The sequence below is a fragment of the Rhinichthys klamathensis genome, unplaced genomic scaffold (genome assembly GCF_029890125.1).
Source record: "Rhinichthys klamathensis goyatoka isolate OS25496 unplaced genomic scaffold, OSU_Roscu_1.1 h1tg000549l_1, whole genome shotgun sequence".
Lineage (NCBI taxonomy): Eukaryota > Metazoa > Chordata > Actinopteri > Cypriniformes > Leuciscidae > Rhinichthys > Rhinichthys klamathensis.
Window position 1 is genome coordinate 465,638 of NW_026607020.1, and position 27,620 is coordinate 493,257.

General features: G+C 39.2%; 1 protein-coding gene across 4 annotated transcripts in view; it reads left to right on the forward strand.

Moving 5' to 3' along the window:
- Positions 1–27,620, forward strand: part of ptbp3 (polypyrimidine tract binding protein 3) — a 66,865-nt gene that overhangs the window by 27,408 nt on the left and 11,837 nt on the right. For 3 of the 4 annotated variants that reach the window (XM_056238981.1, XM_056238985.1, XM_056238983.1), the window contains exons 2-7: positions 4,008–4,083; positions 15,048–15,217; positions 17,098–17,244; positions 21,056–21,223; positions 21,927–22,037; positions 27,012–27,186. In XM_056238981.1, the coding sequence (XP_056094956.1) occupies positions 4,059–4,083; positions 15,048–15,217; positions 17,098–17,244; positions 21,056–21,223; positions 21,927–22,037; positions 27,012–27,186 (796 nt within the window). In that variant the 5' untranslated portion in view covers positions 4,008–4,058. The remainder of the gene's footprint in view (positions 1–4,007; positions 4,084–15,047; positions 15,218–17,097; positions 17,245–21,055; positions 21,224–21,926; positions 22,038–27,011; positions 27,187–27,620) is intronic. The other variant, XM_056238984.1, reaches the window with a different exon arrangement.

A 27,620-nucleotide genomic window follows, 5' to 3' on the forward strand; every position in this document is an offset into this window, starting at 1 on the left:
CCCCCCTCCCCCCTCTCTCTCTGGCCTCGACTAATTAAAGACACTCCGCTATAATGATGGCGGAGTGGGAAAATGGCGTGGTGGAGTTGGCGGCCGGTGTTGACGTGTAGCGTGTGCCGGTGAGGGCGTGACCCGTGACCTCTCCCGGCCCTCCGATGGCGTGTTCAGAGAAATGCCAATTACGATTCGGGCGCTGAACATCAGTGTCGTGTTTCATCACTCTCAGCCCATCTCCGCGCACAAAATGTCACATGCATCAGAGAGAGGCTTAGCTGTAAAGGGTAAAGAGATTCTATCGTTTTTGTGCCTTTTTTTTTTTTTTTTTTTTTGCATATTCATACTCTGCCTGGCCTCATTTGAATTTCATCTAAAAAAATCGAAGATAGGCTTTGTGTTGTTTCCTGATAGGCTGAGGGGACAATCGCGCTCCAATAGGGAGACAGCGTCGCAGTGGCTCCGCCTGTGAAGCCAGCTCTCCCTTCCAACAACACCTGGCTGAGTTGAATAACACAAGCGCTGTGCTGAGCTCGTACCTGCTGTGTGTGTGTGTGTCATGACCCTGTGCGTGAACTCGTTTTTTACCAAGAACTACAAACTGCGTCGTCTCATTTATATTGGAGGTGGATCTCGAATGTCTGGATGACTGCAGTTTATGTTTCTGAATTGATTCAGTTGTTTTTTCTATACGCATGAGACTTTAGTTAACATTTGTGTTTGGATCCCAAAAACCTTTTGTTCATTTGCTACAGAGGCCACATATCCATTTTTGGTGGTTTATTTTTGGGATTTTACTGATTTTGACTGTGAGAGAGTAGACCGGAAACATAGGTGGGTAGGTGGATGAATCGGATCGGGTAATGACCCAACCTGGATTCGGACTAAACGTCTCCCACGTACACAACATGTCGGAGCTCTTGCTCTTCCCAGCAGGCCATGTCTCTGACCTTTGGTAGCAGTTTATTTTTGCCCTGAAGTCTGAAAATAATGTTAGTCCAGGCTTCTTGGAGCAAACTCTGTTGTAGTTTTGTTCTACCCTTTCTGCTCTTTAGAATTAAACAGCCAGATTTTGCTTCTGTACCTTTAAGGCTTTTAAATGTAAATGACCTTTGTTGTGATTGGGTAATTTTTTTGTATGCGAAAACTACTGGCGAATAGCACAGACAGCGTTGGTATGTAAATGAGGTCGGCCTTGTTCTAATATTCACATGGTTGTGACCTTCCAACCGTTATGATTGATCTCCACATGACTTGTTCTTTTTCATAACTTTAAGCAATATCGCAGAGGAAGTTGTGTACGACCAAACCACAGCTCAACAGATATTCAGTCGCAAAACCGTTAGTTCGTACGTTTTTAATCTGCCAATGAAAATAGTTTTAACAGGAAAAAAAGTGTTATGTGTTGTCAGGCAACACAAAGAGACGGAATAGAGTATACGAGTGGAGCAAAATGCATTTTGCATTCCCGCTCAAAGCCTTCTGTAATTAATCCGTTCCTGCTCCACTCCGGGTTTTCCATTTCTTGCTCCCATCACCAGAGAAACCTATGATGAGTGATACTGGAATGAGATAAAACGCAAATGCTTTTTTGATAATATCACACTCTACTTCCACTCTCCACCGTCCGTAATCTCTGCTGAGAACTATCGGGAACAGAGAGGGATGCAGTGAAACATCCCAATGATGTTAAACTAAATATAAGCACTCTTGGAGGTCTGCTCGGCCAATCAAACTCAAGGATCAAAACTAACTGTTGTATAATATAGTGTATTTTTTTTCTGATTTTGAGTTCACTTATGTGCTTAACATTTGGTTTCAGAAAACCATTGAAGAGCTTGGTGTTTAGGACTGGACTATGGAATCAATATCCCGTCTAAAATCTTGCAGACATGGATCAAAAAATAATAAGCGTGAATCAACATTTTTAAAACGCATGTAAAAATATATTGCACAAACTGAAAAAAAGAATGCAAATTGATCAGAATAGCAAACAACGTGGTCAAGGATCAAAATATAATGAGCACGAATAAAAAAATAACAAGCATGTATAAAAACTTTAAACATATAAAAAATGATATTGCACAAAAGTTAAACTTGTGTATGTTCATGTTTCCTTAAAAATGATGCTTTCCTTGGTTTTATTATTCTGCACTTTGTGCTCTCTTACATTTTCTGCTCATATTTTACTCTTTTGTACGCTTGTTCTGTTTTTCTCTTCGCTCTTCTTTCCACGTTCTGCGCTTGCTTTTCCAAATGTTGCAGTTCGAGTTTCATGTAAATTATGGCGGGCTTAAGCGTCACCATTGGTCCACTAGTTCTAGATTGACAGCTCCTCCTCCAGCCAATCAATCGAAGAGGGGAGTTTACGTGAATTCAAGCGTGAATTTTTTTATTTATTCACGTTTATTATATTTTGATCCGTGTCCATGTTGTTTGCTGTTCTGACCATTTTGCTTTACTTTTTTCAGTTTGTGCTATAGATTTTTACATGTGTTTTTAAATATTTGATTCGCGATAATTATTTTTTGATCCGTGACCACAATACTTTTGACGGGATATTGATCCCAAATCCCATACTGTACAGTTTGACCCCCCAAATAACTTATTAACTAAGTGATCATGATAATGATTTGATTAATCGTTAGTTAATATAGGAAGACATTTGCTTTGTTTATACCAGTGTTAAAAAAAATCATTTTCATTAATTGAAATAAACTAAAATGAAATATAAATATTAGATGGAAAAAAACTATTGAACCTGAAGTAGTAAAAAACTAAAACTGAAATAAAAAATCAATTAAATCTAAATAGAAATATAAAAAATAAAACCGAATAAAAACAACAAAAGCACATAATAAAATTACTAAAACTAAAATGAAAATAAAAACAGAAAATATTTAAAAAAAAAGGTCATTTAAAGTATATAAAAAGCATATAAAATATACTTAAAGTATATTAAAAAAATAAAGTATACTAAAACAACACATATTTAAATAACTTTTTGAATTGCCCAAATAGTTTTGTTTTTAATAAGTAGACTAAACATAAAATGTCTCAATTCTGCACATTCTTTATCGTCTAGCACAAGAAATTCAACACAGTCACAAAAAAGCTCTAAAATTAGAAACTGAGGAGGAAGACAATTACAGCGTTATTCCCTGAGCTGTGAGGGCCTCTCTCAGGACACACGACACGAACGGACACGCTTCCTCCAGAGCAGGGCTGGGCAACTCTGGCCCTCCAGATCCTTATTTTCCTGAATAATTTCACTCTATCCCTGATCAAACTCACCTGCCTGCACTTTTAATAAGAGGTAAATGCATCCCCGTACTTTAGTGTGTTCACATAGATGATTTCATGGGCCAAGGTGAAGAAATCTAGATCTAAATTCAAAGAGATTGTATGCATGACCATCGTTTTATTTTTGAGCCAAAATGAGGCGGTGTAAGCATTTTGCAGCGCTAAACACTCATGTAATGCTCTGCTCTAGAGTCTGGCTACAGTATCTGAGGGCAGGATCACGTGCCAGCCATCTTGTAGCTGAATAGATTGTATTTTTGATCTGCTCACCTCACAAACAATTTGCTGCTAATGAATGCATTTGTGTGCTTGTTAGACACCGTCCTCAAGGAATTGATGCGCTGCTGAAATTTCCCTTCTGGACTGAAAAAACAGTCCTTTGATACGGCACAGGGCCTTTCGATTGGTTTTCTGTACCCGTCACGCTGGTCTGTGTTATTAGATTTTGAATGGATAATGTCACCATCCAAGTATGCCGATGACATGAGAATAGTTTAGTGAAGCATTTAGTTTTGGAATACATTTGAATTCATTCCCTTTTTTGTAATATCACTTAAATATGGTTGATTTTATTAGGTTTGAATTCAATATTGCTAAACATTTACGCCCAAGTTTGGAATATAAGGGTGTAATACGTGGTGTTTTTGGTGGTTTCTCTGGTTCCCACGTTGACTCATTTTGACTGAGACTTTTATATTTGTGTGTTTCAGTGGGCATCTGGAGAGCCTCCTGTTTCCGCCTCCTCGTGTTGCTGTACTACCATGAGCAGTTCCACTCCATCCACAGGTACTGTCTGTTCATCAACATCACTTTCATTAACAGTCTAGACACTTTCAGACCATTTTCAGGTGACTTAAATTGGCGTTTTTGTTGAATTATTCATGTGAAGGATTACTTTCGGTCACAGATTTAAAGACCACATGAAATCAAAGCTGTCCCTGCTTGCTTTCTTAATAAATGTCGGTGTTCGCGATTCATGTCTAATGTGTTTTCATTATCTATTATTAAAATTGAATAACCTTCTCTGCCTCTGAAATTAGTTTTCTTTTCTGCTAACCAAGGGTGTACAAGTGCGCAAAAAACTATACTTTATTCTGATTGGTCAATTACAGCATTCTGCGGTATAATGAGCGATAAACAACAGCCGATTTCCTACATAGTGGCTGTGTTAGTTTAATGTCTCTCGTATCTCTCACATAATAAAATAATTTTAATTCAAATCAATATTTTATGTCCATTTATTTATTTGCTGAGTAATAATGGGGATAATGTATGCTACAGTGAGCTGCTCATTATAGCATAAACCTCTGCTTCAGCTCAGAGTCCTTACACTAACTGTAAGTTATCCCTGATGTATTAGCCCTATATGTTTCACCTACACATTTTTTTTCATGCTGAATATTCAGATTTGTTCCGATATCTTACAAATGTAAAAATAAAATTAAAAGGTCATACTACAAAAGATAAATAGGTGGTAAACTCTGTTTCGTTTTGACATTCTTAATATATTTCCATGAAAAGTGTAAAACAGACTATTCAAACTGTTTTCATGGATTTTTCATGGATTTGCGAAAATTATCCCAGTCGTGATCCCACAGGAATCATCTTAAGATCTTTATAAAGTCTGTTAAAGTGCCCTTATTATGCTATTTTAAAGGCTCCTAATTATGTTTTGGAGGTCTTTTACAACAGGTTTACACATACATCCAACAAGCTCAGATAATACTTTAATTTTCTCATAATATACATTTCAGCATCTCCTCTTTCTTTTCTCACAGTGTCTGAAACTGTTCGATAAAAGATCCGGTCTCTCCAAACCTCTCCTTTCTGAGAGCCGACTCTGCTCTGATTGGTCAGATGGCCCAGTCTATTGTGATTGGTTTACTCTGCTCTGATTGGTCAGATGGCCCAGTCTGTTGTGATTGGTCAAACTTCGCTCTGATTGGTCGGATGACCCAGTCTGTTGTGATTGGTCAAACTTCGCTCTGATTGGTCAGATCATAGACATAATAAATACATAGACGCCCTATTGGCCGCTTTGGAACGTTGCTGCGATACGTCAACGGGTCCGCCATTTTGCGGAGGGCAAGACTGCGCTGTGAACAAATGTAAGTAAACGGGGGAGCTGCGTTTTTTCTGGATAAAAACAAACTGTTTTTACATTTATCAACTGATTTCAGTGGTTTGTATGTGGTGTACAAAAAGTTCCATCTCTAGTTATTTAAAATCTCGATAGTTAGACTTGTAAAAAAATTTTTTAAATAAAGAATGGTCAAAGCTCAGGCTTGTCATGTATCTGGCTTTTTATTCTTGGATAAGAATGGTGAAGACCCCCATACTGAGATATAATTTAAGTTTTCTTATTGTGGAAAAAGCATTTTCTGTGATTGACCAGATTTTAGCAATAACAAAGATAACTGATGGATCCTTTATAATAATACGTTATGGTACAACTACAGTGCAATGCAAATAGTAAATATAACATAAAGTGAGAAGTAATAGTAAATAGTTTACTCAATAAAATAAACAAATAGTATACAGCAAATAAAATAGTAATGATTAGTATAATTATATATAAGTGCAATAATACAATCATAAAAATATTGATAATAGCATAGTTTATTAATAATACTATAATAATAGCAATAGAATAAGAAATATCAATTACAGAATATACACAATAAAAAATAAGTTAAATAGTGACTTTAATATTTAACTCTTTTTGTTAAATTTCAGTTTTATTGATCGGTATAACAGAAGTAGCTTCAGTCAAACATACAGCAGGATACAACGTTAAAATAGCCTAAATATAAAGTTATGAAACTTCACTTTGCCCTCAGCCAAAACGATTTACCAGGGAATCATTTATAGATTAATGAGACCAAAGTTCGCCCGTTAGATATACACAAGACGAATAATATCTCATGTTTAACCACTAGACTACAGACATCCGAGTCAGCGGGAAAACTTCAGAAGCACTGGCCGAGGTACGGCTGTTCCAGGCGGGGTAGACGAGCGCTGAGCCCCGGTGAACACATCTTACAACTCCGAAAACGTCAGATCAAATTTTTAAATAGGCGCTATCTTTATAAACAAACCACATATTTGAGCTTTAAACAACTACATTGTCGACTGAAAAACTATTTAAACTACATTTCGTGACACAATAACAGTAGTATTTTTAAATGTATCCTCTGAACGTTACTATTACTAATTAAATCATGACCAAATACAACCAAAAACAAACGTTCAGTCTTGCTTGTGAAAGGTAATTCCTCGAAAGCTGTTTTCAATTGTGTGGCGATGTGTACAGCCCCAAACAGCGCACAAAACATGCATTTTTCTCAATTCCCGGTATTAGAGGTATAGGAAAGTTGCCATCCCCAACATGGCGGCGCCGTTGACGTACGCTCCAGCGGCCAATAGGGCGTCTATGTATTTATTATGTCTATGGGTCAGATGGCCCAGTCTGTTGTGATTGGTCAAACTTCGCTCTGATTGGTCAGATGGCCCAGTCTGTTGTGATTGGTCAAACTTCGCTCTGATTGGTCAGATGACCCAGTGTGTTGTGATTGGTCAAACTTCGCTCTGATTGGTCAGATGACCCAGTCTGTTGTGATTGCTCATACTTCGCTCTGATTGGTCAGGTGACCCAGTCTATTGTGATTGGTCAAACTTCGCTCTGATTGGTCGGATGACCCAGTCTGTTGTGATTGGTCAAACTTCGCTCTGATTGGTCAGATGACCCAGTCTGTTGTGATTGGTCATACTTCGCTCTGATTGGTCAGATGACCCAGTCTGTTGTGATTGGTCATACTTCGCTCTGATTGGTCAGATGGCCCAGTCTGTTGTGATTGGTCAAACTTCGCTCCGATTGGTCAGATGGCCCAGTCTGTTGTGATTGGTCAAACTTCGCTCTGATTGGTCAGATGGCCCAGTCTGTTGTGATTGGTCAAACTTCGCTCTGATTGGTCAGGTGACCCAGTCTGTTGTGATTGGTCAAACTTCGCTCTGATTGGTCAGATGACCCAGTCTGTTGTGATTGGTCATACTTCGCTCTGATTGGTCAGATGGCCCAGTCTGTTGTGATTGGTCATACTTCGCTCTGATTGGTCAGATGACCCAGTCTGTTGTGATTGGTCAAACTTTGCTCTGATTGGTCAGGTGACCCAGTCTGTTGTGATTGGTCATACTTCGCTCTGATTGGTCAGATGACCCAGTCTGTTGTGATTGGTCATACTTCGCTCTGATTGGTCAGATGGCCCAGTCTGTTGTGATTGGTCATACTTCGCTCTGATTGGTCAGATGGCCCAGTCTGTTGTGATTGGTCATACTTCGCTCTGATTGGTCAGATGGCCCAGTCTGTTGTGATTGGTCATACTTTGCTCCGATTGGTCAGATGACCCAGTCTGTTGAAATCAAATGTCCATTACCATATCTGAATTTCAGCTGCAGAGGTTTCCTCAACATTTGATTCACAGTGATAAAAACTTCTCTTAAAAAGTCTCATACCTTGGAAGTGCATGCAAAGTGGATTTTGCTTTCGCAGCAACGAAAACAGCGTCTTCTTGACATGTCGACCTCTCAACCCGAACCTCTTCCAGGCCTCAGGCACTACAGTAATGGAGGGTCAAATAGACGTTTTTTGCAAACAGACAATGAAGACCATAGGCTGGGATTATGCAAATATGATGCAAAAATTTTACAAACCTATGTATGTTCGTGCAGGAAGTGAGCCTGGAATTACTGACGACTGGTTTCAGGCAGTTCAGGATCGCTTCTTTCTTTTGGGAGACAATAACTCCATTTATCAAGCACTTTGATCTTTGAAACTGCAGATCTTTTGCAGTCACAAACAACTATATTACACACTACATGAAAGCTAATTTCTAAAAAGCATAATAGGGGCACTGATACGAAATATATTTTTAAAAAGAAATTACTATTGCTTTTTAACCTTTTTAACAGCACAAAAATGAACTGTGCAATGATCAGTGTGTGATGGTGGAATGGTTGGCGAGTGTATTAGCTGTTATTTGAGCATCTGAATGGAGGGCAGAATGAAATGACCCCATCATCGGCTCCCCTTATTCTCTTACCCCTCTCTGCCTTTTCTTTACTCTCTTGCTCACTCATCTTTCCCCTGGTACACAATAATCCTTAATATGTTGTTGTGCTTTGGAAAGGGAAACAGTGTCTCTATTATTTTCAGAGTTTAAAGTGGAATGACCAGGGAAAGCCTCCGGACAGCTTCTATATTTTGATATTTTCTGCTTCTCATGAAAGCTCCCCAGTTAGCGCTTTTAAGATGTTCTCGGCATTTTAGTGATTCGGCAAAATAATTGCAAAATGATGGCTTTCTGATCGACTGAAATGATCGACTACCAGCCTTTTCACTTTTTGTTTTCTCAAATTTTGGGGGTTTATCGCCAGCCAAGGTTAGTTTGCTGGTCTTGTCTGGTTTATCTGGTTAAAACTATCCAAATAAAAGACCTGCCTAACCAGCTTGGTCAGGCTGGGAGATCAGCTAAAGGTTACACAGTTTTTTTCCTGCAGGGTCCGTAATTAAAAAAACCTGTCTTTCAACCGCTAGTCTGAAATGCAGTCATTAGCATTTAGCCAAATTAGCACAAAATACAATCTTGAATTGAACTTGACCTCAGGCATATGTTTTCCCTGTTATGGAGTCAGTCGCATCATTGTTTGGGTTTCTTGACGCAAAATGGCCTTCACAGTACATCGTGGTCGTTGCTACACAAAACTAAGGAAGCCATAACAAAGCTGACCCTGAGTCTGTGTGGCGATAGCCCAATCAAGCTAGCTTACATCAAGGTCAATACAGTCCCTGCTGTTTAGCACTGATAAACATGCTTTCAAATTCCTCCCTGATGTTTTGTGTTGTTCACACTCTTTGAGCTGTATATAGTCATTTACTGAATGGTAAAAATTATTCTAGAAGGCATATTTACTCTTGTCTGACCACTTTAGCTGAAAACTTGTTGTTTAATTAGAACAGGTGGGAAGTTGTTGATATAAAATAGTACCGGTAGCTAAAATTAAACATTAGTACACAGTGTGAGGAAGCCACTTTCAATCTGTAAACGTGCCAAGCTACAAGTTAAACTATAGTCAAGTTACCATTTTAAAATAGTTAGCTACACTACAAGCTACTAACAAAAAGAAGCGAACTACATTGAAGCTGTGTTTGTTCACATTGAATTCACAGTTTAATTTATTTTCAAGATCTGAGGTGATCCATTTCCACCGTCAGAATGGCTATAAAGGTCATGCAAAATGATGTTCAAACTCATACTAGACACCTTTAAGATTAAATAAAGCACATAATCAGTACCTGAGATTATAATTTTCATTGTATGTTGTTGTTTCAGCCGCTATGTTGCCGAATTTTTTTTTTTTTTATTAGAATCCAATGCCGCCCGTCGTGACAAAAACTCTGAATTAACATGGAAAATATACCCTTTACTGCATGTCGCCACATCGCGTCTGGTTAGGACAAAGTGTTGGTTTGTTTAGTTTAGTTTGTTACTCCCCAACACTGGTCCTATAGTCACTCACTACTTTGTCCTTTATGGCTGTATAACATCAGAGCTTGTTATCTGAAAAGCATGTAAGGACTGGATCCTTTTTCCCCCATACGAAGCAAACCTTGTGTTCCAGCACATCAAGCATATGAGAGCCCAAAGGCTCGGAGTCGTTGCACCTTGGCAAACACATGCACACTTGATTGCGGTCTACTGGGACCGCTCTGCCAGAACAGTGCAAAAGTATTTCTGCCCTGTCAAACCTGACATACTCCCTCTCGCCCCTGGCAAAGCTGGCAGTACAGCCCATAACCATGAGTAAAAGCCGATCAGACGTGTTCGACTGGGGTATGGTGTGTGTAAGTGTGTAACCAGCCTTTATCAAACCGAAGACTACTCTGTTCTCTAATACATGATGGATCATAAATGTTCAAGGACTTTTTCATTGGAAGTGGTCGTTTGTGAGAGGACTGTGACAAAGCAACAGACAGGTAGAACTGCGCAAAGGTAATACTTGCGGTGAAGGATGGCATTTCAGGAATGTCAGATATGGGAATTGTTGACGGGAAGTCACAGAGAGCTCGGTTGTGAGCAGCATTCCGTGAATTCTGTGGTGTCCTAGCAACGGTGTTACTGTAGTGGGATTTCACAGTGCATCGCTGAATTAACTGTGACAGCAAGGATAAGATTCTTCTCTAGTCTCTCGGGTGATGCATAGACAAATATCATGGAAAACGGATGCTTTCTGCAAATGGAGAATGCTGCAGAAATCCTGTGATTCGCAGAACAACTTCCTCATCCTGGATTGGCTTTGTTTGTTGCACAAACATAAGTTTGATATTTGCCTAGTGTTTTAGAGTTGTTTGTATCACTCCAGTCTTCAGTGTCACGTGATCCTTCAGAAATCACTCTAATATGCTGATTTGCTGCTCAAGAAACTTGTTTGTTTCATTGTTATCAATGTTGAAAAGAGTTTAATATCTTTTTGGAAACGGTGTACATTCTTTAGAGAGAAATAGAAAGTTTCGAAGGAACGGTATTTATTTGAAATAGAAATATTTTGTAACATACATGCATTTACTGTAACTTCTGATTAATTTTATGCATTGCGTTAAAAAAATTTAACTGTAAGATAAAATCATGGATCATGTATGTTTTTATGACATTCATAAATCTACATCGAAGTAATAGTTCAGCCTGGTTATCATTTGCTATTTTTATTTTTGCTTTATTTAATTTAGGCCTATTCCTTTATAGTTCATATTTATTCATTTAATTTTTAAATGTTGTCATTTCTTGCCTTCAAAACAGAATGATTAATCAAAGTTTGTAAAGGCCAATTATTTAAAACTTTGGTAATCTTAAATAATATTGGAAATCTACCGTATCTAGATTTGCTAGCACAAACCATCCCATGCATAGAGTTTATATATGGCTAGTGCATTTCAAAGATCCTTTTTACTCATTTCCTCTTGAAAAGCCTGTGGCATATTCGATTCAGGGATGGTTCCTCTAATCACATTAAATGCACAACAATAAGATTTGTTAACGACACAATGAGACGAATTGGCATGGAGAAGCCAGATGCCTTGATAGGTCATGTGTATGGTCACCATGGTAACACAGGGTCATTGGAAAAGTGGACCAATCATCTCCCCGTTCTCCTGGTGGCTGATATGTGGCGAGATGCCTGTCTCTAGGATACGTCAGAGTCTCATCCATGCGTCATATATAAATCCCCACTTGCAGAAAAGGTTCAGTAATATTAAAGAAAAAATGATGTAAGATTATGCATATAAGGGGTTGCATATGCGGTTTTTAAAATGTGCTAAAGTTCCATAATTGAGCTTATTAAAACTTGAAGATTTGTATATTCTCAATGAGCCTCCAGGGTGAAAAACTTGCAGACTAAGGGCTCTTCAACATCAGTGTTATACTCTTTCAGCATGTTGTGTCCTTTCTGCAGTGTGGGAAAATAATGTGAATACAATCTGCCTGTTCTGTAAGGGATTATCTAGTTTCTTTAACACTCTGCATGTGGTGGGCTACTGCCTCTGCCTGCATTGAGTTATTCCACTGGAGGTTTCGTTTGGTTGCCTATTTAATCGCACTCATGTTCTGTGTGTTAACAGTAGATGTCTTGCAGATGCAAGCTTGTTTTTCATTATCCATATTGCTTTCGACAAAATCTAGATGCCGGGTCTGTACTAAGGCAGACCTCGTTAGTATTCAATATGGGTTTGAATTTGTTCCAGTCAGGCTGGGCGAGACATTTGAAACCCTGATTATATTTGATCTGCATCAGTATGTGTTAGGGGTGTAACGGTACACAAAAATCACGGTTCGGTACGTACCTCGGTTTTAAAGTCACGGTTCGGTACGTTTTCGATACAGCAAAAAGTAAGAAATGCCAGAGAAATTTCCTATTTGTTAAAAGAAAAAATAATTTTAAAATAAGTGTGAGTTTTCCTACATCTTGAAACTTTCAGGTTTATAAATGGGTGTCATCTTTGAAGGATGAACAAATAATGTTTTGGTCATCACATTAAAAATAACATTTAAATATGAAGAGTTCAGATGCAAAAGCCATTTGAAATTTTCTTCTAGAATGAAAATTTTTATCAAGCTTGAAATAAGCTTATCAAGCTTATTTCACTTAAATGGCAATGAAGATTACCTATTAATTGTCATTTGAGTGAAATTACTGAACTTAAATATACAAGCTTCATAAAAATTATCATTCTAGAAGAACTCTTCATATATTTATTTATATAATATTTGAGTTTTGAAGTGCTGGAAAAAGATGTGTGAAGTACTTGAAAGCATTTAACTATTCCAGCCAAACTGGTTACATTTAGTGTTACTATATTAAATCCATGGTGAATGTTGCTGGTCTGTGGACGTAAAGTATTACTAACGTTAGTTCATTCACGGCACAATATTTCTCCTGGTGTTCACGTCAGCGCTGTTTGATCTAATAGAGATCTACGGTTAATAACGGAGAAATGTGAATGCTTCTCACTAGATCTCGCAGCGATGTTATTACTTCAGTGGCGAATTCAAATGTTTTCTTCACTGGATCTCTTAGCGCTGTGTTTTTACAGTGTCGCTTGATCGAGATCGGCTCGCGCTGGCTGCACCATAGACAGTAAAAGAAATGGACACAGCGACCCCATAGACTTCAACGGAGAAAAGTGAAGTCAATTAGAAGCACTCACTTCCTGATTGCCAAGTTTCGTTCCGCTTTCATTACGCTTGCAATATTGCGCAACGTTGTGGTGGTCGCACCAGCGCGAATTTTGTCGGCAGGAAAAATGGTCCAAGGAATCGTTCGGTTTGTATGCGTACCGAACCGGAAGCCTCGAACCGAAACGGTTCAATACGAATACATGTACCGTTACACCCCTAGTATGTGTATATGTTTGCAAACGTGGTTTAAGCACACTTATATTCCCCACAGTGCTACAGTATAGTCTCTTTTAGTTCATTTTATGATGTCATGGAAGAATTCAACACTTATCATGGTTTTGAAAAACTTAAATGTTTGCTGACACCGGCTTGCAGATGGACACCTAAAAACAGAAGATCATAACCCTCATAGGACTCCATGTTGTTGCTTGGTGCCTGTTGGTTTGATAAGGCTTGCTTTTTGTTGTAAGTCTGTTCTCTGTGGTGAATTTCACAGGTTCTTCTCCTTTTTGTGTCAGTGTTGCATCATAAATGATTAGTTGGCTGTAAACACGAGCCTGTAGCGGTGGGAGTACAAGAAAAAGCCTATTGAGACCAGGTGAAGCTTGAAGATTTGTGCGGGGTGGGAAGGTATCTGCATGCTGGGCTATTAGAGGAAGGACTGGGTTAAGAGGGGAGGGATGGGATCACTGTGCTGGGCTGTGAGGAAAGGGTCTAGATCTGTGCTGTGTTGTAAAGATCTCTGGACTGTGAGGAAAAGATTGGATCACTGTGCCGGGCCTGTTCATTTTTTCAACTGTGGCTGGTCGTCGTGCTGATGGCAGCACTTTCTTTTGTGCACTGCTCTTTCTCGCTGCTTCCTCTCGGCGACAGGCTTAGCTTTGGAAAGAAAGAGTTTATCAATGCGTGAGAGGGAGAGTTATCTCACAGTCACTCATCCTTGCACACTACTGCATTCATCATGGGGAACATGGTACCATTTTTACCCCACATACAATCTGGGGAAGATTTGACCCATATTTGAATGAGACTGCAGACATTTTCCCCGTATTACAGTAATAGAGCTTTTAAGTTCATCACTCAAACATGGCCAACTAATGACCAGACAAATACATAAGAGCAGAGTCTAAAATGCCCATTGTTTTGCTTCTGAAATTACTTCACGTTGAAGTGTACAACTTTTCAGCGATAAAGTGCTTTCTCCTGTCCTGTCCCAGTTTAATGTTTAGCGACAATTTTACGAAAGTCATTTGCATGTTGACTTCCTGAAGAATGAGTGCTTTGTGGTGCTTTCAAACATATTGTGACATGTCATCTTTTGGCTCAGTGGTGTGAGTTTGGGACAATCAATGGGAAATTGGGCGAATTGACCACAAGTCTGTAGTTTGTAATCTGTGCTGGTAAAAAAAAACTAAAAACGTACTTATAATACATGCACTTTCTAGCATCTTTTTGTATCTGAGACTGAGACTGATACAAATTGCTTTGATGCCGTTATCTGCAATCAGACGAACACAAGGATTGCATGGGCTTGCGAGAATGTGAAAGCTGTAAGTGTTGAAATCTGAGGCAGACACGACACCATGGTCTGTCTCTGTTAAACCTGTCACCAGCCTGTGATGTGCCCCTGGACATAGCCAAGTGCCAAACGCCCCACAATGGGTGCCATTTGGAGGCTTGACAGACTTCAGAGGCCTGCTTAATCCTGTAAGAGGCTTGTTGTATTGTTTCGGGAGGAGCATCAGAGAAACTGCCCACCACCGTCATATTGTCAGTTTTATGTTTCTGCCTATGTCTCTCTGTCTTGTGTATCTTGTTAAATTCATTCTAGGTCCTTCGTGAGGCCAAAATATTTTGTAACGGTGACCTTTTTGGTGTCAGTCAATCGATAATAGTGGTGTTTGGTGGGTCTTGTTTTTGTAATATCCATGTACATCAATGCCAGTTTTGGCATTTAGAAAACTGGTCAAATCAAAAAATGGATAATCTGTCTCTCTTTTTTCCCCCCCTTTTTGGCAGCTAATGGCACTGACAGTAAAACATACAAAGGAGACCGATCTCCCTGTGGGCCCTCCCGCGTCCTCCACGTCCGCAAAGTTCCCATCGAAGTGTCTGAAGCAGAGGTCGTCTCACTAGGAATCCCTTTTGGCAAAGTCACCAACCTGTTGATGCTTAAAGGGAAAAACCAAGTAGGTGCTCCATGAACCTGTGTGAACACATCTCTGCCCTATCTTCCAGCTCTGTAAGTTAGTCGCAGGACTATCGGAAGCTCAGTTTTTTGAAAAACACTGATGGGTTTTAAATTTGCCTTGTGAGATTCTCAAACCTCACCTTATGCTTTCAGGTTGGTTTAGTGGTGGAATTTCCGGATTAAATGGCATGAATAAGATCAGAGGAAGCCAGCGTACATATTCCCACTGTTAAACCTCTGTGTGGTTTAACATGGTGTAACTAACAGGATTTTGGAAATGTGGGTCCCAATGAGGACAATGGTGTGACAATGCCATTGTCTTAAGGCTGGCCCACACTAAAAGATTCCTTAAAGACCACAAACATGACGATAAAAAAGAAAAATCATAGGTTTAACAACTTTGTTCCTATAGTGTGTGAAGTGCTGCGATGTGACTAAGACAGCACAACACACACTAACAGACACACACTAACAGTTTAACAGTCCCGAGCGTGAGCACGGGAAATCTCGCAAAATCTCTTCCTGTCAAACGTGAAACAAACATAGCGAACGACTGCCAAAAAGAAATGTCGATAATGGTGTTCAGACTGCTTTTTACAGAAAATTAAGTCATGTTACGCTACCATCAGCTCGCTTTCTGAATTGTTATCGTTCCGGTCCATGTGACAGTATACAGAGCACACTGCACATTAGTCCTCAGTTCCCCCCGCAACAACAGGATTAATCTGATCGTTAATATTCAACATGTTGGATATTTACGCTTTGAGATCGGTATGGCCCCGACGTTCTTCCGTGCAGATACAATCACTCTTAACACACCTCACACCACAGGACAATCTGATAAGATAATCTGTAGAGCCATCAAGATAATCGGGACTTTATCTAGGATTGTCGGAAGGGGAGAATTGGGCTCAAAATCTGCCCGATTATCTTGCAGTGTGTGGGTGCCTTTGGGGATTGTGGACGTAAAAAAATGACGCCTATTAAGATTTTTAATGACAATTAAGCATGTTTAGTAGCCTCAATTAAGTAGAAGTAACAATTAAAATAGTAGTCGTTCTCTTTACGCAAAATGCTATTTTTTATTTTTTTTTGGTTTTGGTTTTGGAGTGAAATATGGCCCAGACATTTTTTTTGTAAAAACCCACTATACCAAGAAACGCCACCATCAAAGAATCATTTTGCCTGTATTTTCTCCTTTCTAAGGGATGCTGAGGACAAGGGTCCAGATCTGTTTTAGCTTCATTAGTGGTGGCCAGTGATAGAAACTGAAGTGTGCGTCCTTTCAAACACATCAAGGTCCATCTAATAACAGATGCCCTGCAAAAACACCGCAGTCTCCCGCTTCCACTTGAGTGCCTTTTCATATTCAAATTTAAAATGGCATATTTAGAGAATAAAAGACAGGCAGACAGATTTCTAATGCCCCTGTTGCATAATTTGTTGTTTGTTGGTTGATTTGATTGGGGCTTCAAAAGATTCGGTTTATTGTTAGATTCTGCATCTATAAATCTCACACCTTGCTTGATGAGGTAAGAATAATTATTAGTGGCGCCTGTTAAGACAAGCATCACTATTTTATGGCTCGTTCTTAGGATAAGTGATTTGAACAAAACTCAGAATATTAAACTTTGTCCCATATTGTTTGTGCTACCGACATTGATTATGCTTGTCCTTCCATATGTGCAAAGCAGCACTGATTATAATTGCTAATATTTATCTCCATTTGTTTTAGCCTGCTGATTTTATTTCATTTGAGTGTTGCATTAACACAGGCTAAGAACGAGTTGTATTAACTTACACAACATATGTGCAATTAGATGAAGGATGTTGTTATCAGGATTTAGCACTTACAGTATGTCTCTATTTGCACTACAGGCTTTTATAGAAATGGCTTCTGAAGAAGCAGCCATCACCATGGTCAACTACTACACCACAGCTACACCCCATGTCCGCAACCAGCCCGTCTACATCCAGTATTCCAACCACCGTGAGCTCAAGACCGACAATCTGCCCAATCAGGGGGTGAGAATTACACATACTTTAAACCAGCCCGCCCTTTCACTACCATAGTACGGTCAATGCCAAGGTCATTTATTCATTTAAAGGAATCATTTAAAAATAATTGTTTAAATGCAGGTGCCAAGTTATTAATGTCCAGTCACAATTTGCCAATTTCCAGCTAAATTTATTGGGCAAAATTTGTTTTTTTGCTGGCAAAATTTCGCAAATGTTACCGCACCGTTAGACATGTACTTTTAGACCAATTTCAACAAAGTGTTTGATTTAGTACTCTCAAAATGTCAAGTGAAGTAACCACGTTAGACATGTACTTTTAGACCAATTTCAACAAAGTGTTTGATTTAGTACTCTCAAAATGTCAAGTGAAGTAACCATCAGTGAAAAATAAGGTTGTAACGGTACATGAATTCATCCCGAACCGTCACGATACCGACGTCACGGTTCGGTGCAGTCACAGGCAGACAACGAATACGGTCAGTCACAGGCAGAGGTGTAAAGTCCAGGGGTCAGAAAGTAAAAGTCCTGCCATATGTTTCTTCCACCCATGAACTCTCCAGCTGATTTCACTAATTAGTTCAATCTCCTGGCTGAACAACTGTGCTAATTATCAAATCCAGGTGATTGGAAAAAAAATACTGAGAAGGACTTTTACTTTCTGAACCTGGACTTTACACCTCTGGTCACAGGCGATCCACACTCCAATCCAGAAGGGGGCGCTCACGGTAATGCAACGCTGTTTGCTAACCACCACAACAGGAAAAAGAGCAGAAGAAGAAGTCAGAACAAGAGTTTAGATCATAGATATCCATAATAAAGGCTAGATGTCTCATCCGCGCTGCTGGCCAATGGAGGTCGACGTCCGCACCTGGCGGCCATCTTGTCACAGGCAGCTCGCTCACTCGTAACATTGTTTTTTTTTTTTTACATGTTTTTATTGAATTTTACAACATATTTAACACACGAACATAACATACACTTAATACAAACATAACTTACTCAAATCCCTCCCCCTCCACATTAACCCTGGCAGTCGTAAAAAATATATATTAAAAAATAAATCCGTAAACATACAGTGCTTTATATCATACACTCCTGTTCAGCATTAAGCATATACTACAACTTCACACATCTATAGCCTCTTCAATATCTCCTTCTTTAACAAATCTCAAGAACATCTCCCAAATTTCGTAAAATTCAGAAGACTTCCCCTTGATCACATACGTAAGCTTCTCAAGGGCCAAACTGGATATCAAGTTTTTCAGCCAAAGTCCAAGGGAAGGACAACTTGTATTCTTCCAGCAAAGGGCAATTGAACGCCTGGCTTGTAGTAGGCACAAATCCACCAGTTTTTTTTCTTTGACGGGCAGCGAGCAATTGTCCACATAGACACACAATACACATATTACCGGACTTAAAGAGATAGGAGTAGTAGTAAATTGAGATACATACTGAGTCACTTTCCTCCAAAAGTTTTGTACCTCATCACATTCCCAAACACAATGAAAAAATCTTAATATTGTGTTTTAATGGTGCATGTACGTTTTAAATAACCATAACTTGGTCAATTTTCTACCGATTTTCAAGCGGTTTGGTTTGTTATAAACGTCAGAGATGTAGTTATGACACTGCATACTTATGAATAATAAGTGTATCAATAAACAATCATCCAGAATTATAGCCACGTTAATAACGTTTGTAAGAAACCAAACCGTTTGTAAATCCGTCAAGATTTCAACGAGATAAGAGTATTTGTGTTTGTGCTGATCACTCATCTTACATCAGGTAACACAGAGCCCGCCAGAAAGCTTGCCTGTGACAAGATGGCCGCCGGTGATGACGATAGAGACTCTGCCGTAAGACATCTAGCCTTTATTATGGATATCTATGGTTTAGATGGCACACAAGAGCTTTCTAAAGCCCTGTCCCAAATGGCACACTCCGGACTTGTGGACTTCCTCAGAGTCCACACTTCGGTGACGTCATGTAGTGCAGACCTATAGGGCCCTTAGCGCGAGTCCGCGAGGGCGCATTGAGAGGTATTTTTGGGACAGACTCGATCGTCACGCCGGAAACAGGAAGACGGTCTGATTGTTGTTATGGACAGGAGCTACAGGTTCGGGGAAATATGCTGCCTATTGTTGTTGTGTTTACATATGACTCAGTAAAGCCCTGACATTCTGTTCTATTTATTTAATGAATCATAATGCGATCGTATTATTCAGCTCGCTATTATTAGCCTAAGTTTGAGACATCAACCACTGGTCGATGATCATAATGTTTGTATAAACTTAAATATTTTCTTCTCAGCCATGGTAACAATTGTCCGTGAGCGAAATCTCCTCCCATCCGTTGTCTGATTGGCCTTTCGCAAGGATTCCTGGGTAGTTAAAGTGCGTGGAGCCTGCATCTATGCGGGCTTCGAGGAAGACCACTTCAAGGGTACAAAGGGGGCGCTGCTGAGCACACTTCAGAGCGTTAAAATGCTAAATGGGACGGCCTACGGACTCGTAGACTTGGCGAGCACGCGCAATTTAAGTCCACGGGACCGAAACTCTGCATGAAGTGCACCATTTGGGACAGGGCCCTAGTAGCCTATACGCTGAGTTTCGATAAATTTTTGTGCCGCGATCCACAAACTTCATCCTGTTTCTTTTCCTTATTTTACAACAGAACAATGTTTTGTTTTTATTATGAGATTTTTATTACCGTTTCGATTGATTATCTGCATAAATGGAGATTTTTTCACTTTTTCTCCTTTGCGCTCATCTTTCTGTGGTTTCTTTTAAAAAAAGGAATATTGAACTTTGTGCATCCGGCATTGTCACCGCGTGTTAATGAACTCTCACGCACAAAGAAAATGACAGCATAGGCTACACACAACATGTTTTATTAACAAAGTTTGGGAGAAGCACGTTCAGATAATTAACACGGGTGGAGACCACTCAGCAATCTTGATAAAACATGTATATATAGACTCAGCAGTCTCACCTCATTTCTCTGACAGTTTAGCAGCGTCCCTCCACCACCCCTTCTCCATTCTTCTAGTCCTAAACCACTTTACATACGGGGGGGAGTACTCTGGGTTCGGGCCGAATTCCGAGCTCGGAGCCCTCCCGCCGGACAGCATGCCAAATACGCATTATACTTTATTCCCTTTAATTGTATGTAAGTGTGAACTCGTGAAATGTTAATCAAATGACATCATCAAGAAGTGCCAATCACCAGAGCTAGGCAGAAAAAGACTATATGAGTAAAAAAAAAAAACTTTTTTTTTTTTTTTACTTTTATAACACAAGAGATGCTTTTCAGTTTTGTAGCTAATTGTGACCAAATACCTTTTGGTTTTTTATCAGCCCTACAAAAAAATACGACCAATGAATGCAAGAGTGTGTTCTGTTTACTGCTTAGTGCTTAAAACACTAAACGAGGCTGGACTGTACCAACTAGGGAACTAAATGCCGTTAGTTGGCACAAACTGTAATTTCCACTACTGTATGTTCTAGTCTTACCTAAAACCTAGATGTAACCCTAACCTTTTTTTCTTCTTTTTTTTTACAAACTCAGAATGGTATCTCTGCATATATAGTGCCTCCTTTATACTTTTGCTTTACCCAGAGCGAATAGTTTTACAGTAGGCCTAAGTAAATCGGCTCATTACAGAGTCATTGCTGATAGTGCATTTTAGTGCCATTGCAATCAGGCATTCCCTCCAATGCAGTAGTGAGATTGAGGTGTGTTTGTGTGTACTACTCTGTATGAGTGGAAAGTTTTAGAAGAGTTTGGACCAAATGTTAACTCTATCTCTCACTTGTAGAGGGCTCAGGCTGCTCTGCAAGCTGTCAATGCAATGCATTCTGGGAATATGGGTCTCTCTGGGACTGCGACAGCCAGTGATGGAGGAATGATGCCTGGGCAAAGTCCTGTGCTTCGCATCATCGTAGAGAATCTCTACTACCCAGTGTCTCTAGAAGTGCTACACCAGGTGAGACTACGTTAACCCAAAATTGTACTATTCTTTAAAATAAAGGCCATTTAATATGACTTTTATAATTGTTCTTCATTTGCTTCAGGTATCTGTACTTATTTTTGATTCATAAATAATGACTTAATCAATATATCAAGTGATATCATGATGTTCAGAGAAATAACTAGTCCTTTTTTTTTTACTCTCTGCAATATATCAAGCAATCCCCTGGATATTCACTTAGTTCGTTTGCTTGCTCTATTTTCAATGTTTACTCTGTACACTTCCTAATTTGTTGTCACCTAGCAACCACATAAATTTACCCTTCCACAAGGTCAAAGTGTCACAAAACACTTGTGTTCAGAAATTTATTGAAGCCCTCACATGGGAACTCATGAGTTGAAATCTAGACCAGAAGAGTGCTGGGAAAGCTGAAAAAACATCTTAAACCAGCCTGAGGTGGTTTACTAGTGTCAGCAGGTCTACAAGGCTGGATTCCACTGGTCAGACTGGATTAGTTTAATGGTTTTAGAGGGGTTCTGTGCACTTATAAGATGACTGATCAGCTAAACCCACTAAACACCACCTTGGCTAGGTTGGGAGTCCAGCCGAAAGACCAGCCAAACTTGCTTAACCAGCTCAGATAATCAAACCTTCTAGGGCTTAAACTACTCTGTTTATCATGGCTGTCCTTCATGTTCTTATCCTCTCCTTCATTTAGATCTTCTCAAAATTTGGAACAGTCCTGAAGATCATTACCTTCACCAAGAACAACCAGTTCCAGGCCTTGCTACAATATGCAGATCCAATGAACGCACATCATGCCAAAATGGTCAGTACCGAAATAGAACCCGCAGCCACAAAATGCTCCCCTTTATTATCTTGTTGGTGGGATGAAACATGGCAACCAGCTTTAGTGTACACTAGTTTAGTTCCTCTGTCTGTCCGCGGAGACGGACGGTTTAGCTGTGGTCATCCTTCACCAGCGCTCCGTCCCCTATAATCAACACTTCATCAATCACACCTGTCTTTCATCACCTCGTTTTTGGCGCTCTCTGGTATTTTTTTGGTGCGGCGCCGAAAATTTATCAAAGCAACAGGAAGACAGCAGGAAAACCAGCTCCCAGTAGACCGCACAAATCAAGCCGCCCCTGTAATTAATATGTCACCGTTGAGGTTATCTAATGAATGCCAATGCAGCTCACCAGGGGGAAAAAGAGCTCGCAAGTAATTACTCCTCTGGTCTGAGGGTGTTATCTATTGTGCGGCTGCCATGTTGCATTGCCTCCTTGCACAAAGAGAGTATTTGTTAGTGTTACAGGAGGGGTGGGCACAGGGGTCTCTTTTGAGATGGGCGATGAAGCCCCCCCTTCCTCCCGTGTAAAATTGCTGCAAAAAAAAGGAACAATTGTGTGCAAATGCACCTTATTTTCCCAGCGTGTTGGCTGGAAAATTGCAAGTGATTCTCAACGGCAGAAATGCAGAACTAACTAGAACTAGATCTTTACTTTTTATAAAAATATATTTTTTTAAATTGTTGAATTGATCAAAATCGACAGTAAAGACAAAATGCAGTTTTTTTTAACTTTCTATTTATCAAAGAATCCTGAAAGAAATGTATCACAGTTTCCACAAAAAAGTATTAAGCAGAAGAACTGTTTTCAACATTGGTAATAATAATAATAAATGTTTCTTGAGCATCAAATCATCATATCAGAATGATTTCTGAAGGATCATGTGACAAGACAGAAAAAGTTATTTTAAATTGTAATGATATTTCACAATCTTACATTTTTTACAGTATTATTTATCATATAAATGCAGCCTTGGTGAGCAGAAGAGACTTCTTTCAAAAACATAAATAAATCGTAGCGACCCCAAACTTTTGAGCACTAGTATACAGTGGGCTCTATCTTGCACCCGGCGCAAATAACTTTGTACACTGACGCATGTATCATTCCTATTTTGCACCTGCGCAAAGCGGGCTTTTCCCTCCACAGACGCACGTCGGTAAACTAGGGAATGAACTTGCGCTCCCTGGACGGGTCGGCGCAAAAAGGAGGCGTGTTTCGGCGCAAACATTACCTAGTGCTATTTTGCAGTTCCAGAAAACAATTGCGCCACTGACCAGAAAAAACCTAGTCTAAAGTCAGTGGCGCGTCGCGCGTTGTTCATAATGCTATTTTAAGAGCGCATGCTTGGCCATAATGTAGCGGGTGCACAACGCGCATACACTTTGATTCTCTCATCAACACAGATGCAGCAGTTTTTATTTTTGCAAATCATACATTATAACAACTAAAAATATTACCACATGAGGGAAATCATTGTGGTGTCCATGAAGATGTAAAAAGGCCTAAATCTAGCTTACACATTTACCCAAATTTTTCAGGCTAATTGTAGCAATGACGGATCAGACCTGTTTGCCCAATAGTGGCAAGACACATATGTATATAAGGACATCTGACAAATTAGTTTGTCCATCAAGAACCAGAAAAAAAAAAATCTCCCATCCCCATACAACGTCACTTCTCTGTCTTTCACTGCCCTGACGAGAACGTCGGTCTCCTCGGCTGTGAACCGCTCCTGGCGCGCGCCTGGTAAATCCGCCATAATAATAACAATCCGCCATGCAACATGCGCACCTGCTCTTAAAGGGTATGTTGGATGACGCTCTGATTGGTTTATTTCACGTTACGCCCAAACCACACCTATGAATAATGAAGCTATTTCAGACCAACCCCTTTTAAACTTGCGTCGGGCGCAAGAGGCATTTATCCCGCCGGTAAAATAGCAACAGCGCCCAAGACCCGCCCACAAAGCTACTTGCGCTTCGCGCTTGATACTTGCGTTTCAGATCGTTAAAATAGGGCCCAGTATATATAACAGCACCATAATGCTATAGGGAGTTGTGGATGGATGCCAGGGCATTGCATTGCCGTTTCCAAGGTGTTCTGTGTGGGGTGGTGTCTCTGAGATATTTTAGTATGTGTGATATTTTAATATGGCTTCAATGTAAGAGTAAGACTATGGGATTTCCAGGTTTTACCGTCCACCGTTGGGATTTAATATGTCTGATGGCTGAAAGCTAATAGCACACAGCTCTTCATTCCTCAGGCCACTGTCAGCATTAGATGAGATTTGCATTTGTCATCAGGGCTAAGTTAAATGAAGTTCCTCCGTGGGAGAAGTTTGTTCACATTCCCTCCACCCTGCCAAACCTGCTTCAGGCCTACACAGACAATTCAATAATTAAAATGTTGCACTCATGTTGTGTGGAGTTCTTCTTTTCTGAAACTAAGCATCTAAAGCAGCGATCATGGGTTCATATATATCTCAAATGGTCATAGTGAGAAAACTGACACATTTCTATCACTGTAATGGCTAATACTCTGGGTTAATAGTAGTACAGGGGGAGATTACCTTAAATGAAACTCATCATTTGTGTTATGTGAATATGGGATATGGGAATTATGGGAATATGTTTTGTGGTTTGCAGGTTTGAATCATTTTTACTGCACATGTTACTTTTTATTTTTACACCTCCTTGTTCTTCAGTGGAGATACAAACCTTGTGACCATGGTTTCTACCATATCTGTTTTAGCAGTTTGGCTGTCGCTTACTTAAAGATATTGATTAACAGATAGAAAAACTGAGCTGAGATGTTTGGGCTCCATTAAACCCTGATGTAATGAAGCAGAGCAGGTGTAATCAATGCGAATGTGCCGGAATAGTTCAATGTCCTGTGATCGGAAAGACAAACAAGCTTCTGTTACCTGTGTGACTGCATTAATCTAACAGCAAAAGGAGGATAAAACATTATACACTACCGTTCAAAAGTTTGGGGTCGGTACGATTTTAAATACTTTAAAAAGAATTCTCTTCTGCTAACCATGGCTGCGCTTATTTGATTAAAAATACAACAAAAATCAGTTATAGTATTAAATATTATTCCAGTGTAAATCAGCTGTTTTCTGTGTGAATATATAGTAAAGTGTAATTTATTCCTGTGATCAAAGCTGAATTTTCAGCATCACCAGTGTCAGTGTCTTCAGTGTCAAATGATCCTTCACAAATCAGTATAATATGAGGATTTGATGCTCAAGAAACATTTATTATTATTATCAATGTTGAAACAGTTGTTGGTCTGTCAGTTGTACAGTTTTTTTTTTTTTTTTTTTGGATTCTTTGATGAATAGGAAGTTCAAAAGAACAGCATTTGTTTGAAATAGAATCTTTTGTAACATTGTAAATGTCTTTACTGTCACTTTCGATCAAATTAAGTATTGATTTCTTTCCTCAAAAATAAAAATAAAATTCTCACTGACCCCAAACTTTTGAACGGTAGTGTATATATATATATATATATATATATATATATAATACATTTTTTTATGTATATGTACTTATCACCCTTAAAGGGATACTCCACTTTTTTTGGAAATAGGCTCATTTTACAACTCCCCCAGAGTTAAACTGTTGAGTTTTACCGTTTTTGAATCCATTCAGCCGATCTCCGGTTCTGGCGGTACCACTTTTAGCATAGCTTAGCATACATCATTGAAGTGGACAAGACAGCAGGCGTAATGATATGACGCAGCGCCTGAAAATAGTTCCGTTGTGTTGACGGAAGGTGGCCTATTTTCAGGCGCTGCGTCATATCATTACGCCTGCTGCTCTCATGGTACGGCAGTGAAGTTTCTTGATTATTACGCAGGAATGAGAGTATAGTTCCTAGCCATATCAGCCTAGAAAATCGCAACTTTACATTTTCCGTCGGTCTTAGTGCACGATGTAACTACAGAAGAGTCAAGTTTTAAATAGGAAAAATATCGAAACTCTTTGGTCATTTTTTTTTAGAAATGCTAATGGTCTTGTCCACTTCAATGATGTATGCTAAGCTATGCTAAAAGTGGTACCGCCAGAACCGGAGATCGGCTGAATGGATTCAAAAACGGTAAAACTCAACAGTTTTAACTTTGGGGGAGTTGTAAAATGAGCCTATTTCCAAAAAAAGTGGAGTATCCCTTTAATATGTATATGAATTCTGTCTTTCTTATTAATAAAAAGGTCCAAGCATCAAATACTGAACCCGGTTAATTCTAAGTATAGAAAGTCATACAATAATGGATGTATCATATGATGCAAATTACGCATGAACAGCGTTCCACAGGAAATAACAATAAAAGTAGGAGAAATCAAATTAGTACCTACAGTATACAGCCAAGTTTTACTTAAAATTATTAGGAAACGCTTCACTATAAGTTCCCATTAGTTCATGTTATGAGCAATCCATTTGTTACAGTATTTATTCATCTTCGTTAATAAAAATACAACTGTTCATTGTTAGGTCATGTTAGCTTCATTCACTTTTGATTGTAATAATTTATTAGTAAATGATGAAATTAACATGAACTAAGATTAATAAATGATTCATGAGTATTGATAGTTCATGTCCAGAAACAGAAACTTATTGTAAAGTGTTACCAATATATATATATATATATATATATATATATATATATATATATATATATATATAGTCTTTGATAAGTTTTCTACCTGTAGTGGCCATCAAAACAGAAACTGACTCAAATTGTCCCCAATGTCTCGTGTTTGCAAAGGTGTGAGCCCTAAGTTTGATCATATATCAGTACTATAATGAGAAAGAGATCTATTTTTGCATTCATATTTTCAAAAAATGGAAAAAGTTGCCCTAAAATAGTCTTCCTTTTATTTAAGCAGAATATCATTTCTTTGTGTCTTTGTAAGAGAATGGCATTGTAATGTTGTTTCCCCTGTCAGTCTTTGGATGGGCAGAACATCTACAACGGCTGCTGCACTCTGCGTGTCGAGTTCTCCAAGCTGACCAGTCTGAATGTGAAATATAACAACGACAAAAGCAGGGACTTCACCCGTCTGGACCTCCCCTCAGGGGACGGCCAGCCTACCATGGACCCCTCCATGCAGACCGCTTTTGGTAAGACTTATACACTTACAGTATATATCTGTATACAGTATAGACTTATTCAGAGCAGCTTTAATGGCATCCGCTGTATAAAGCTCCTAGATCACTCATAATTTCACATATTCATATTTTCTGGAGTTTTTTTTGTCTACTGAAATTTCTTGGAAAGATATTTTTGCAGTGTTTCATCAGCAGAACAATATCCCACATTATACCAAAAATAAATCCACCTGAACAAGGCTGCGTGATCATAGACGAAACATGCTTTGAAGACATTTGGAGATATTCTAAACGTAACATTTTAAATGATTTCAAATAATCCCGATAAAAAATTATATTTGTCAAAAGTTCCATTTAAATTGGAGTGCTGGATGAAGTTTAGCACATTAGTGAGAAGAGACGACTTGTTCACACACACACACACACACACACACCATCTGCGTCTG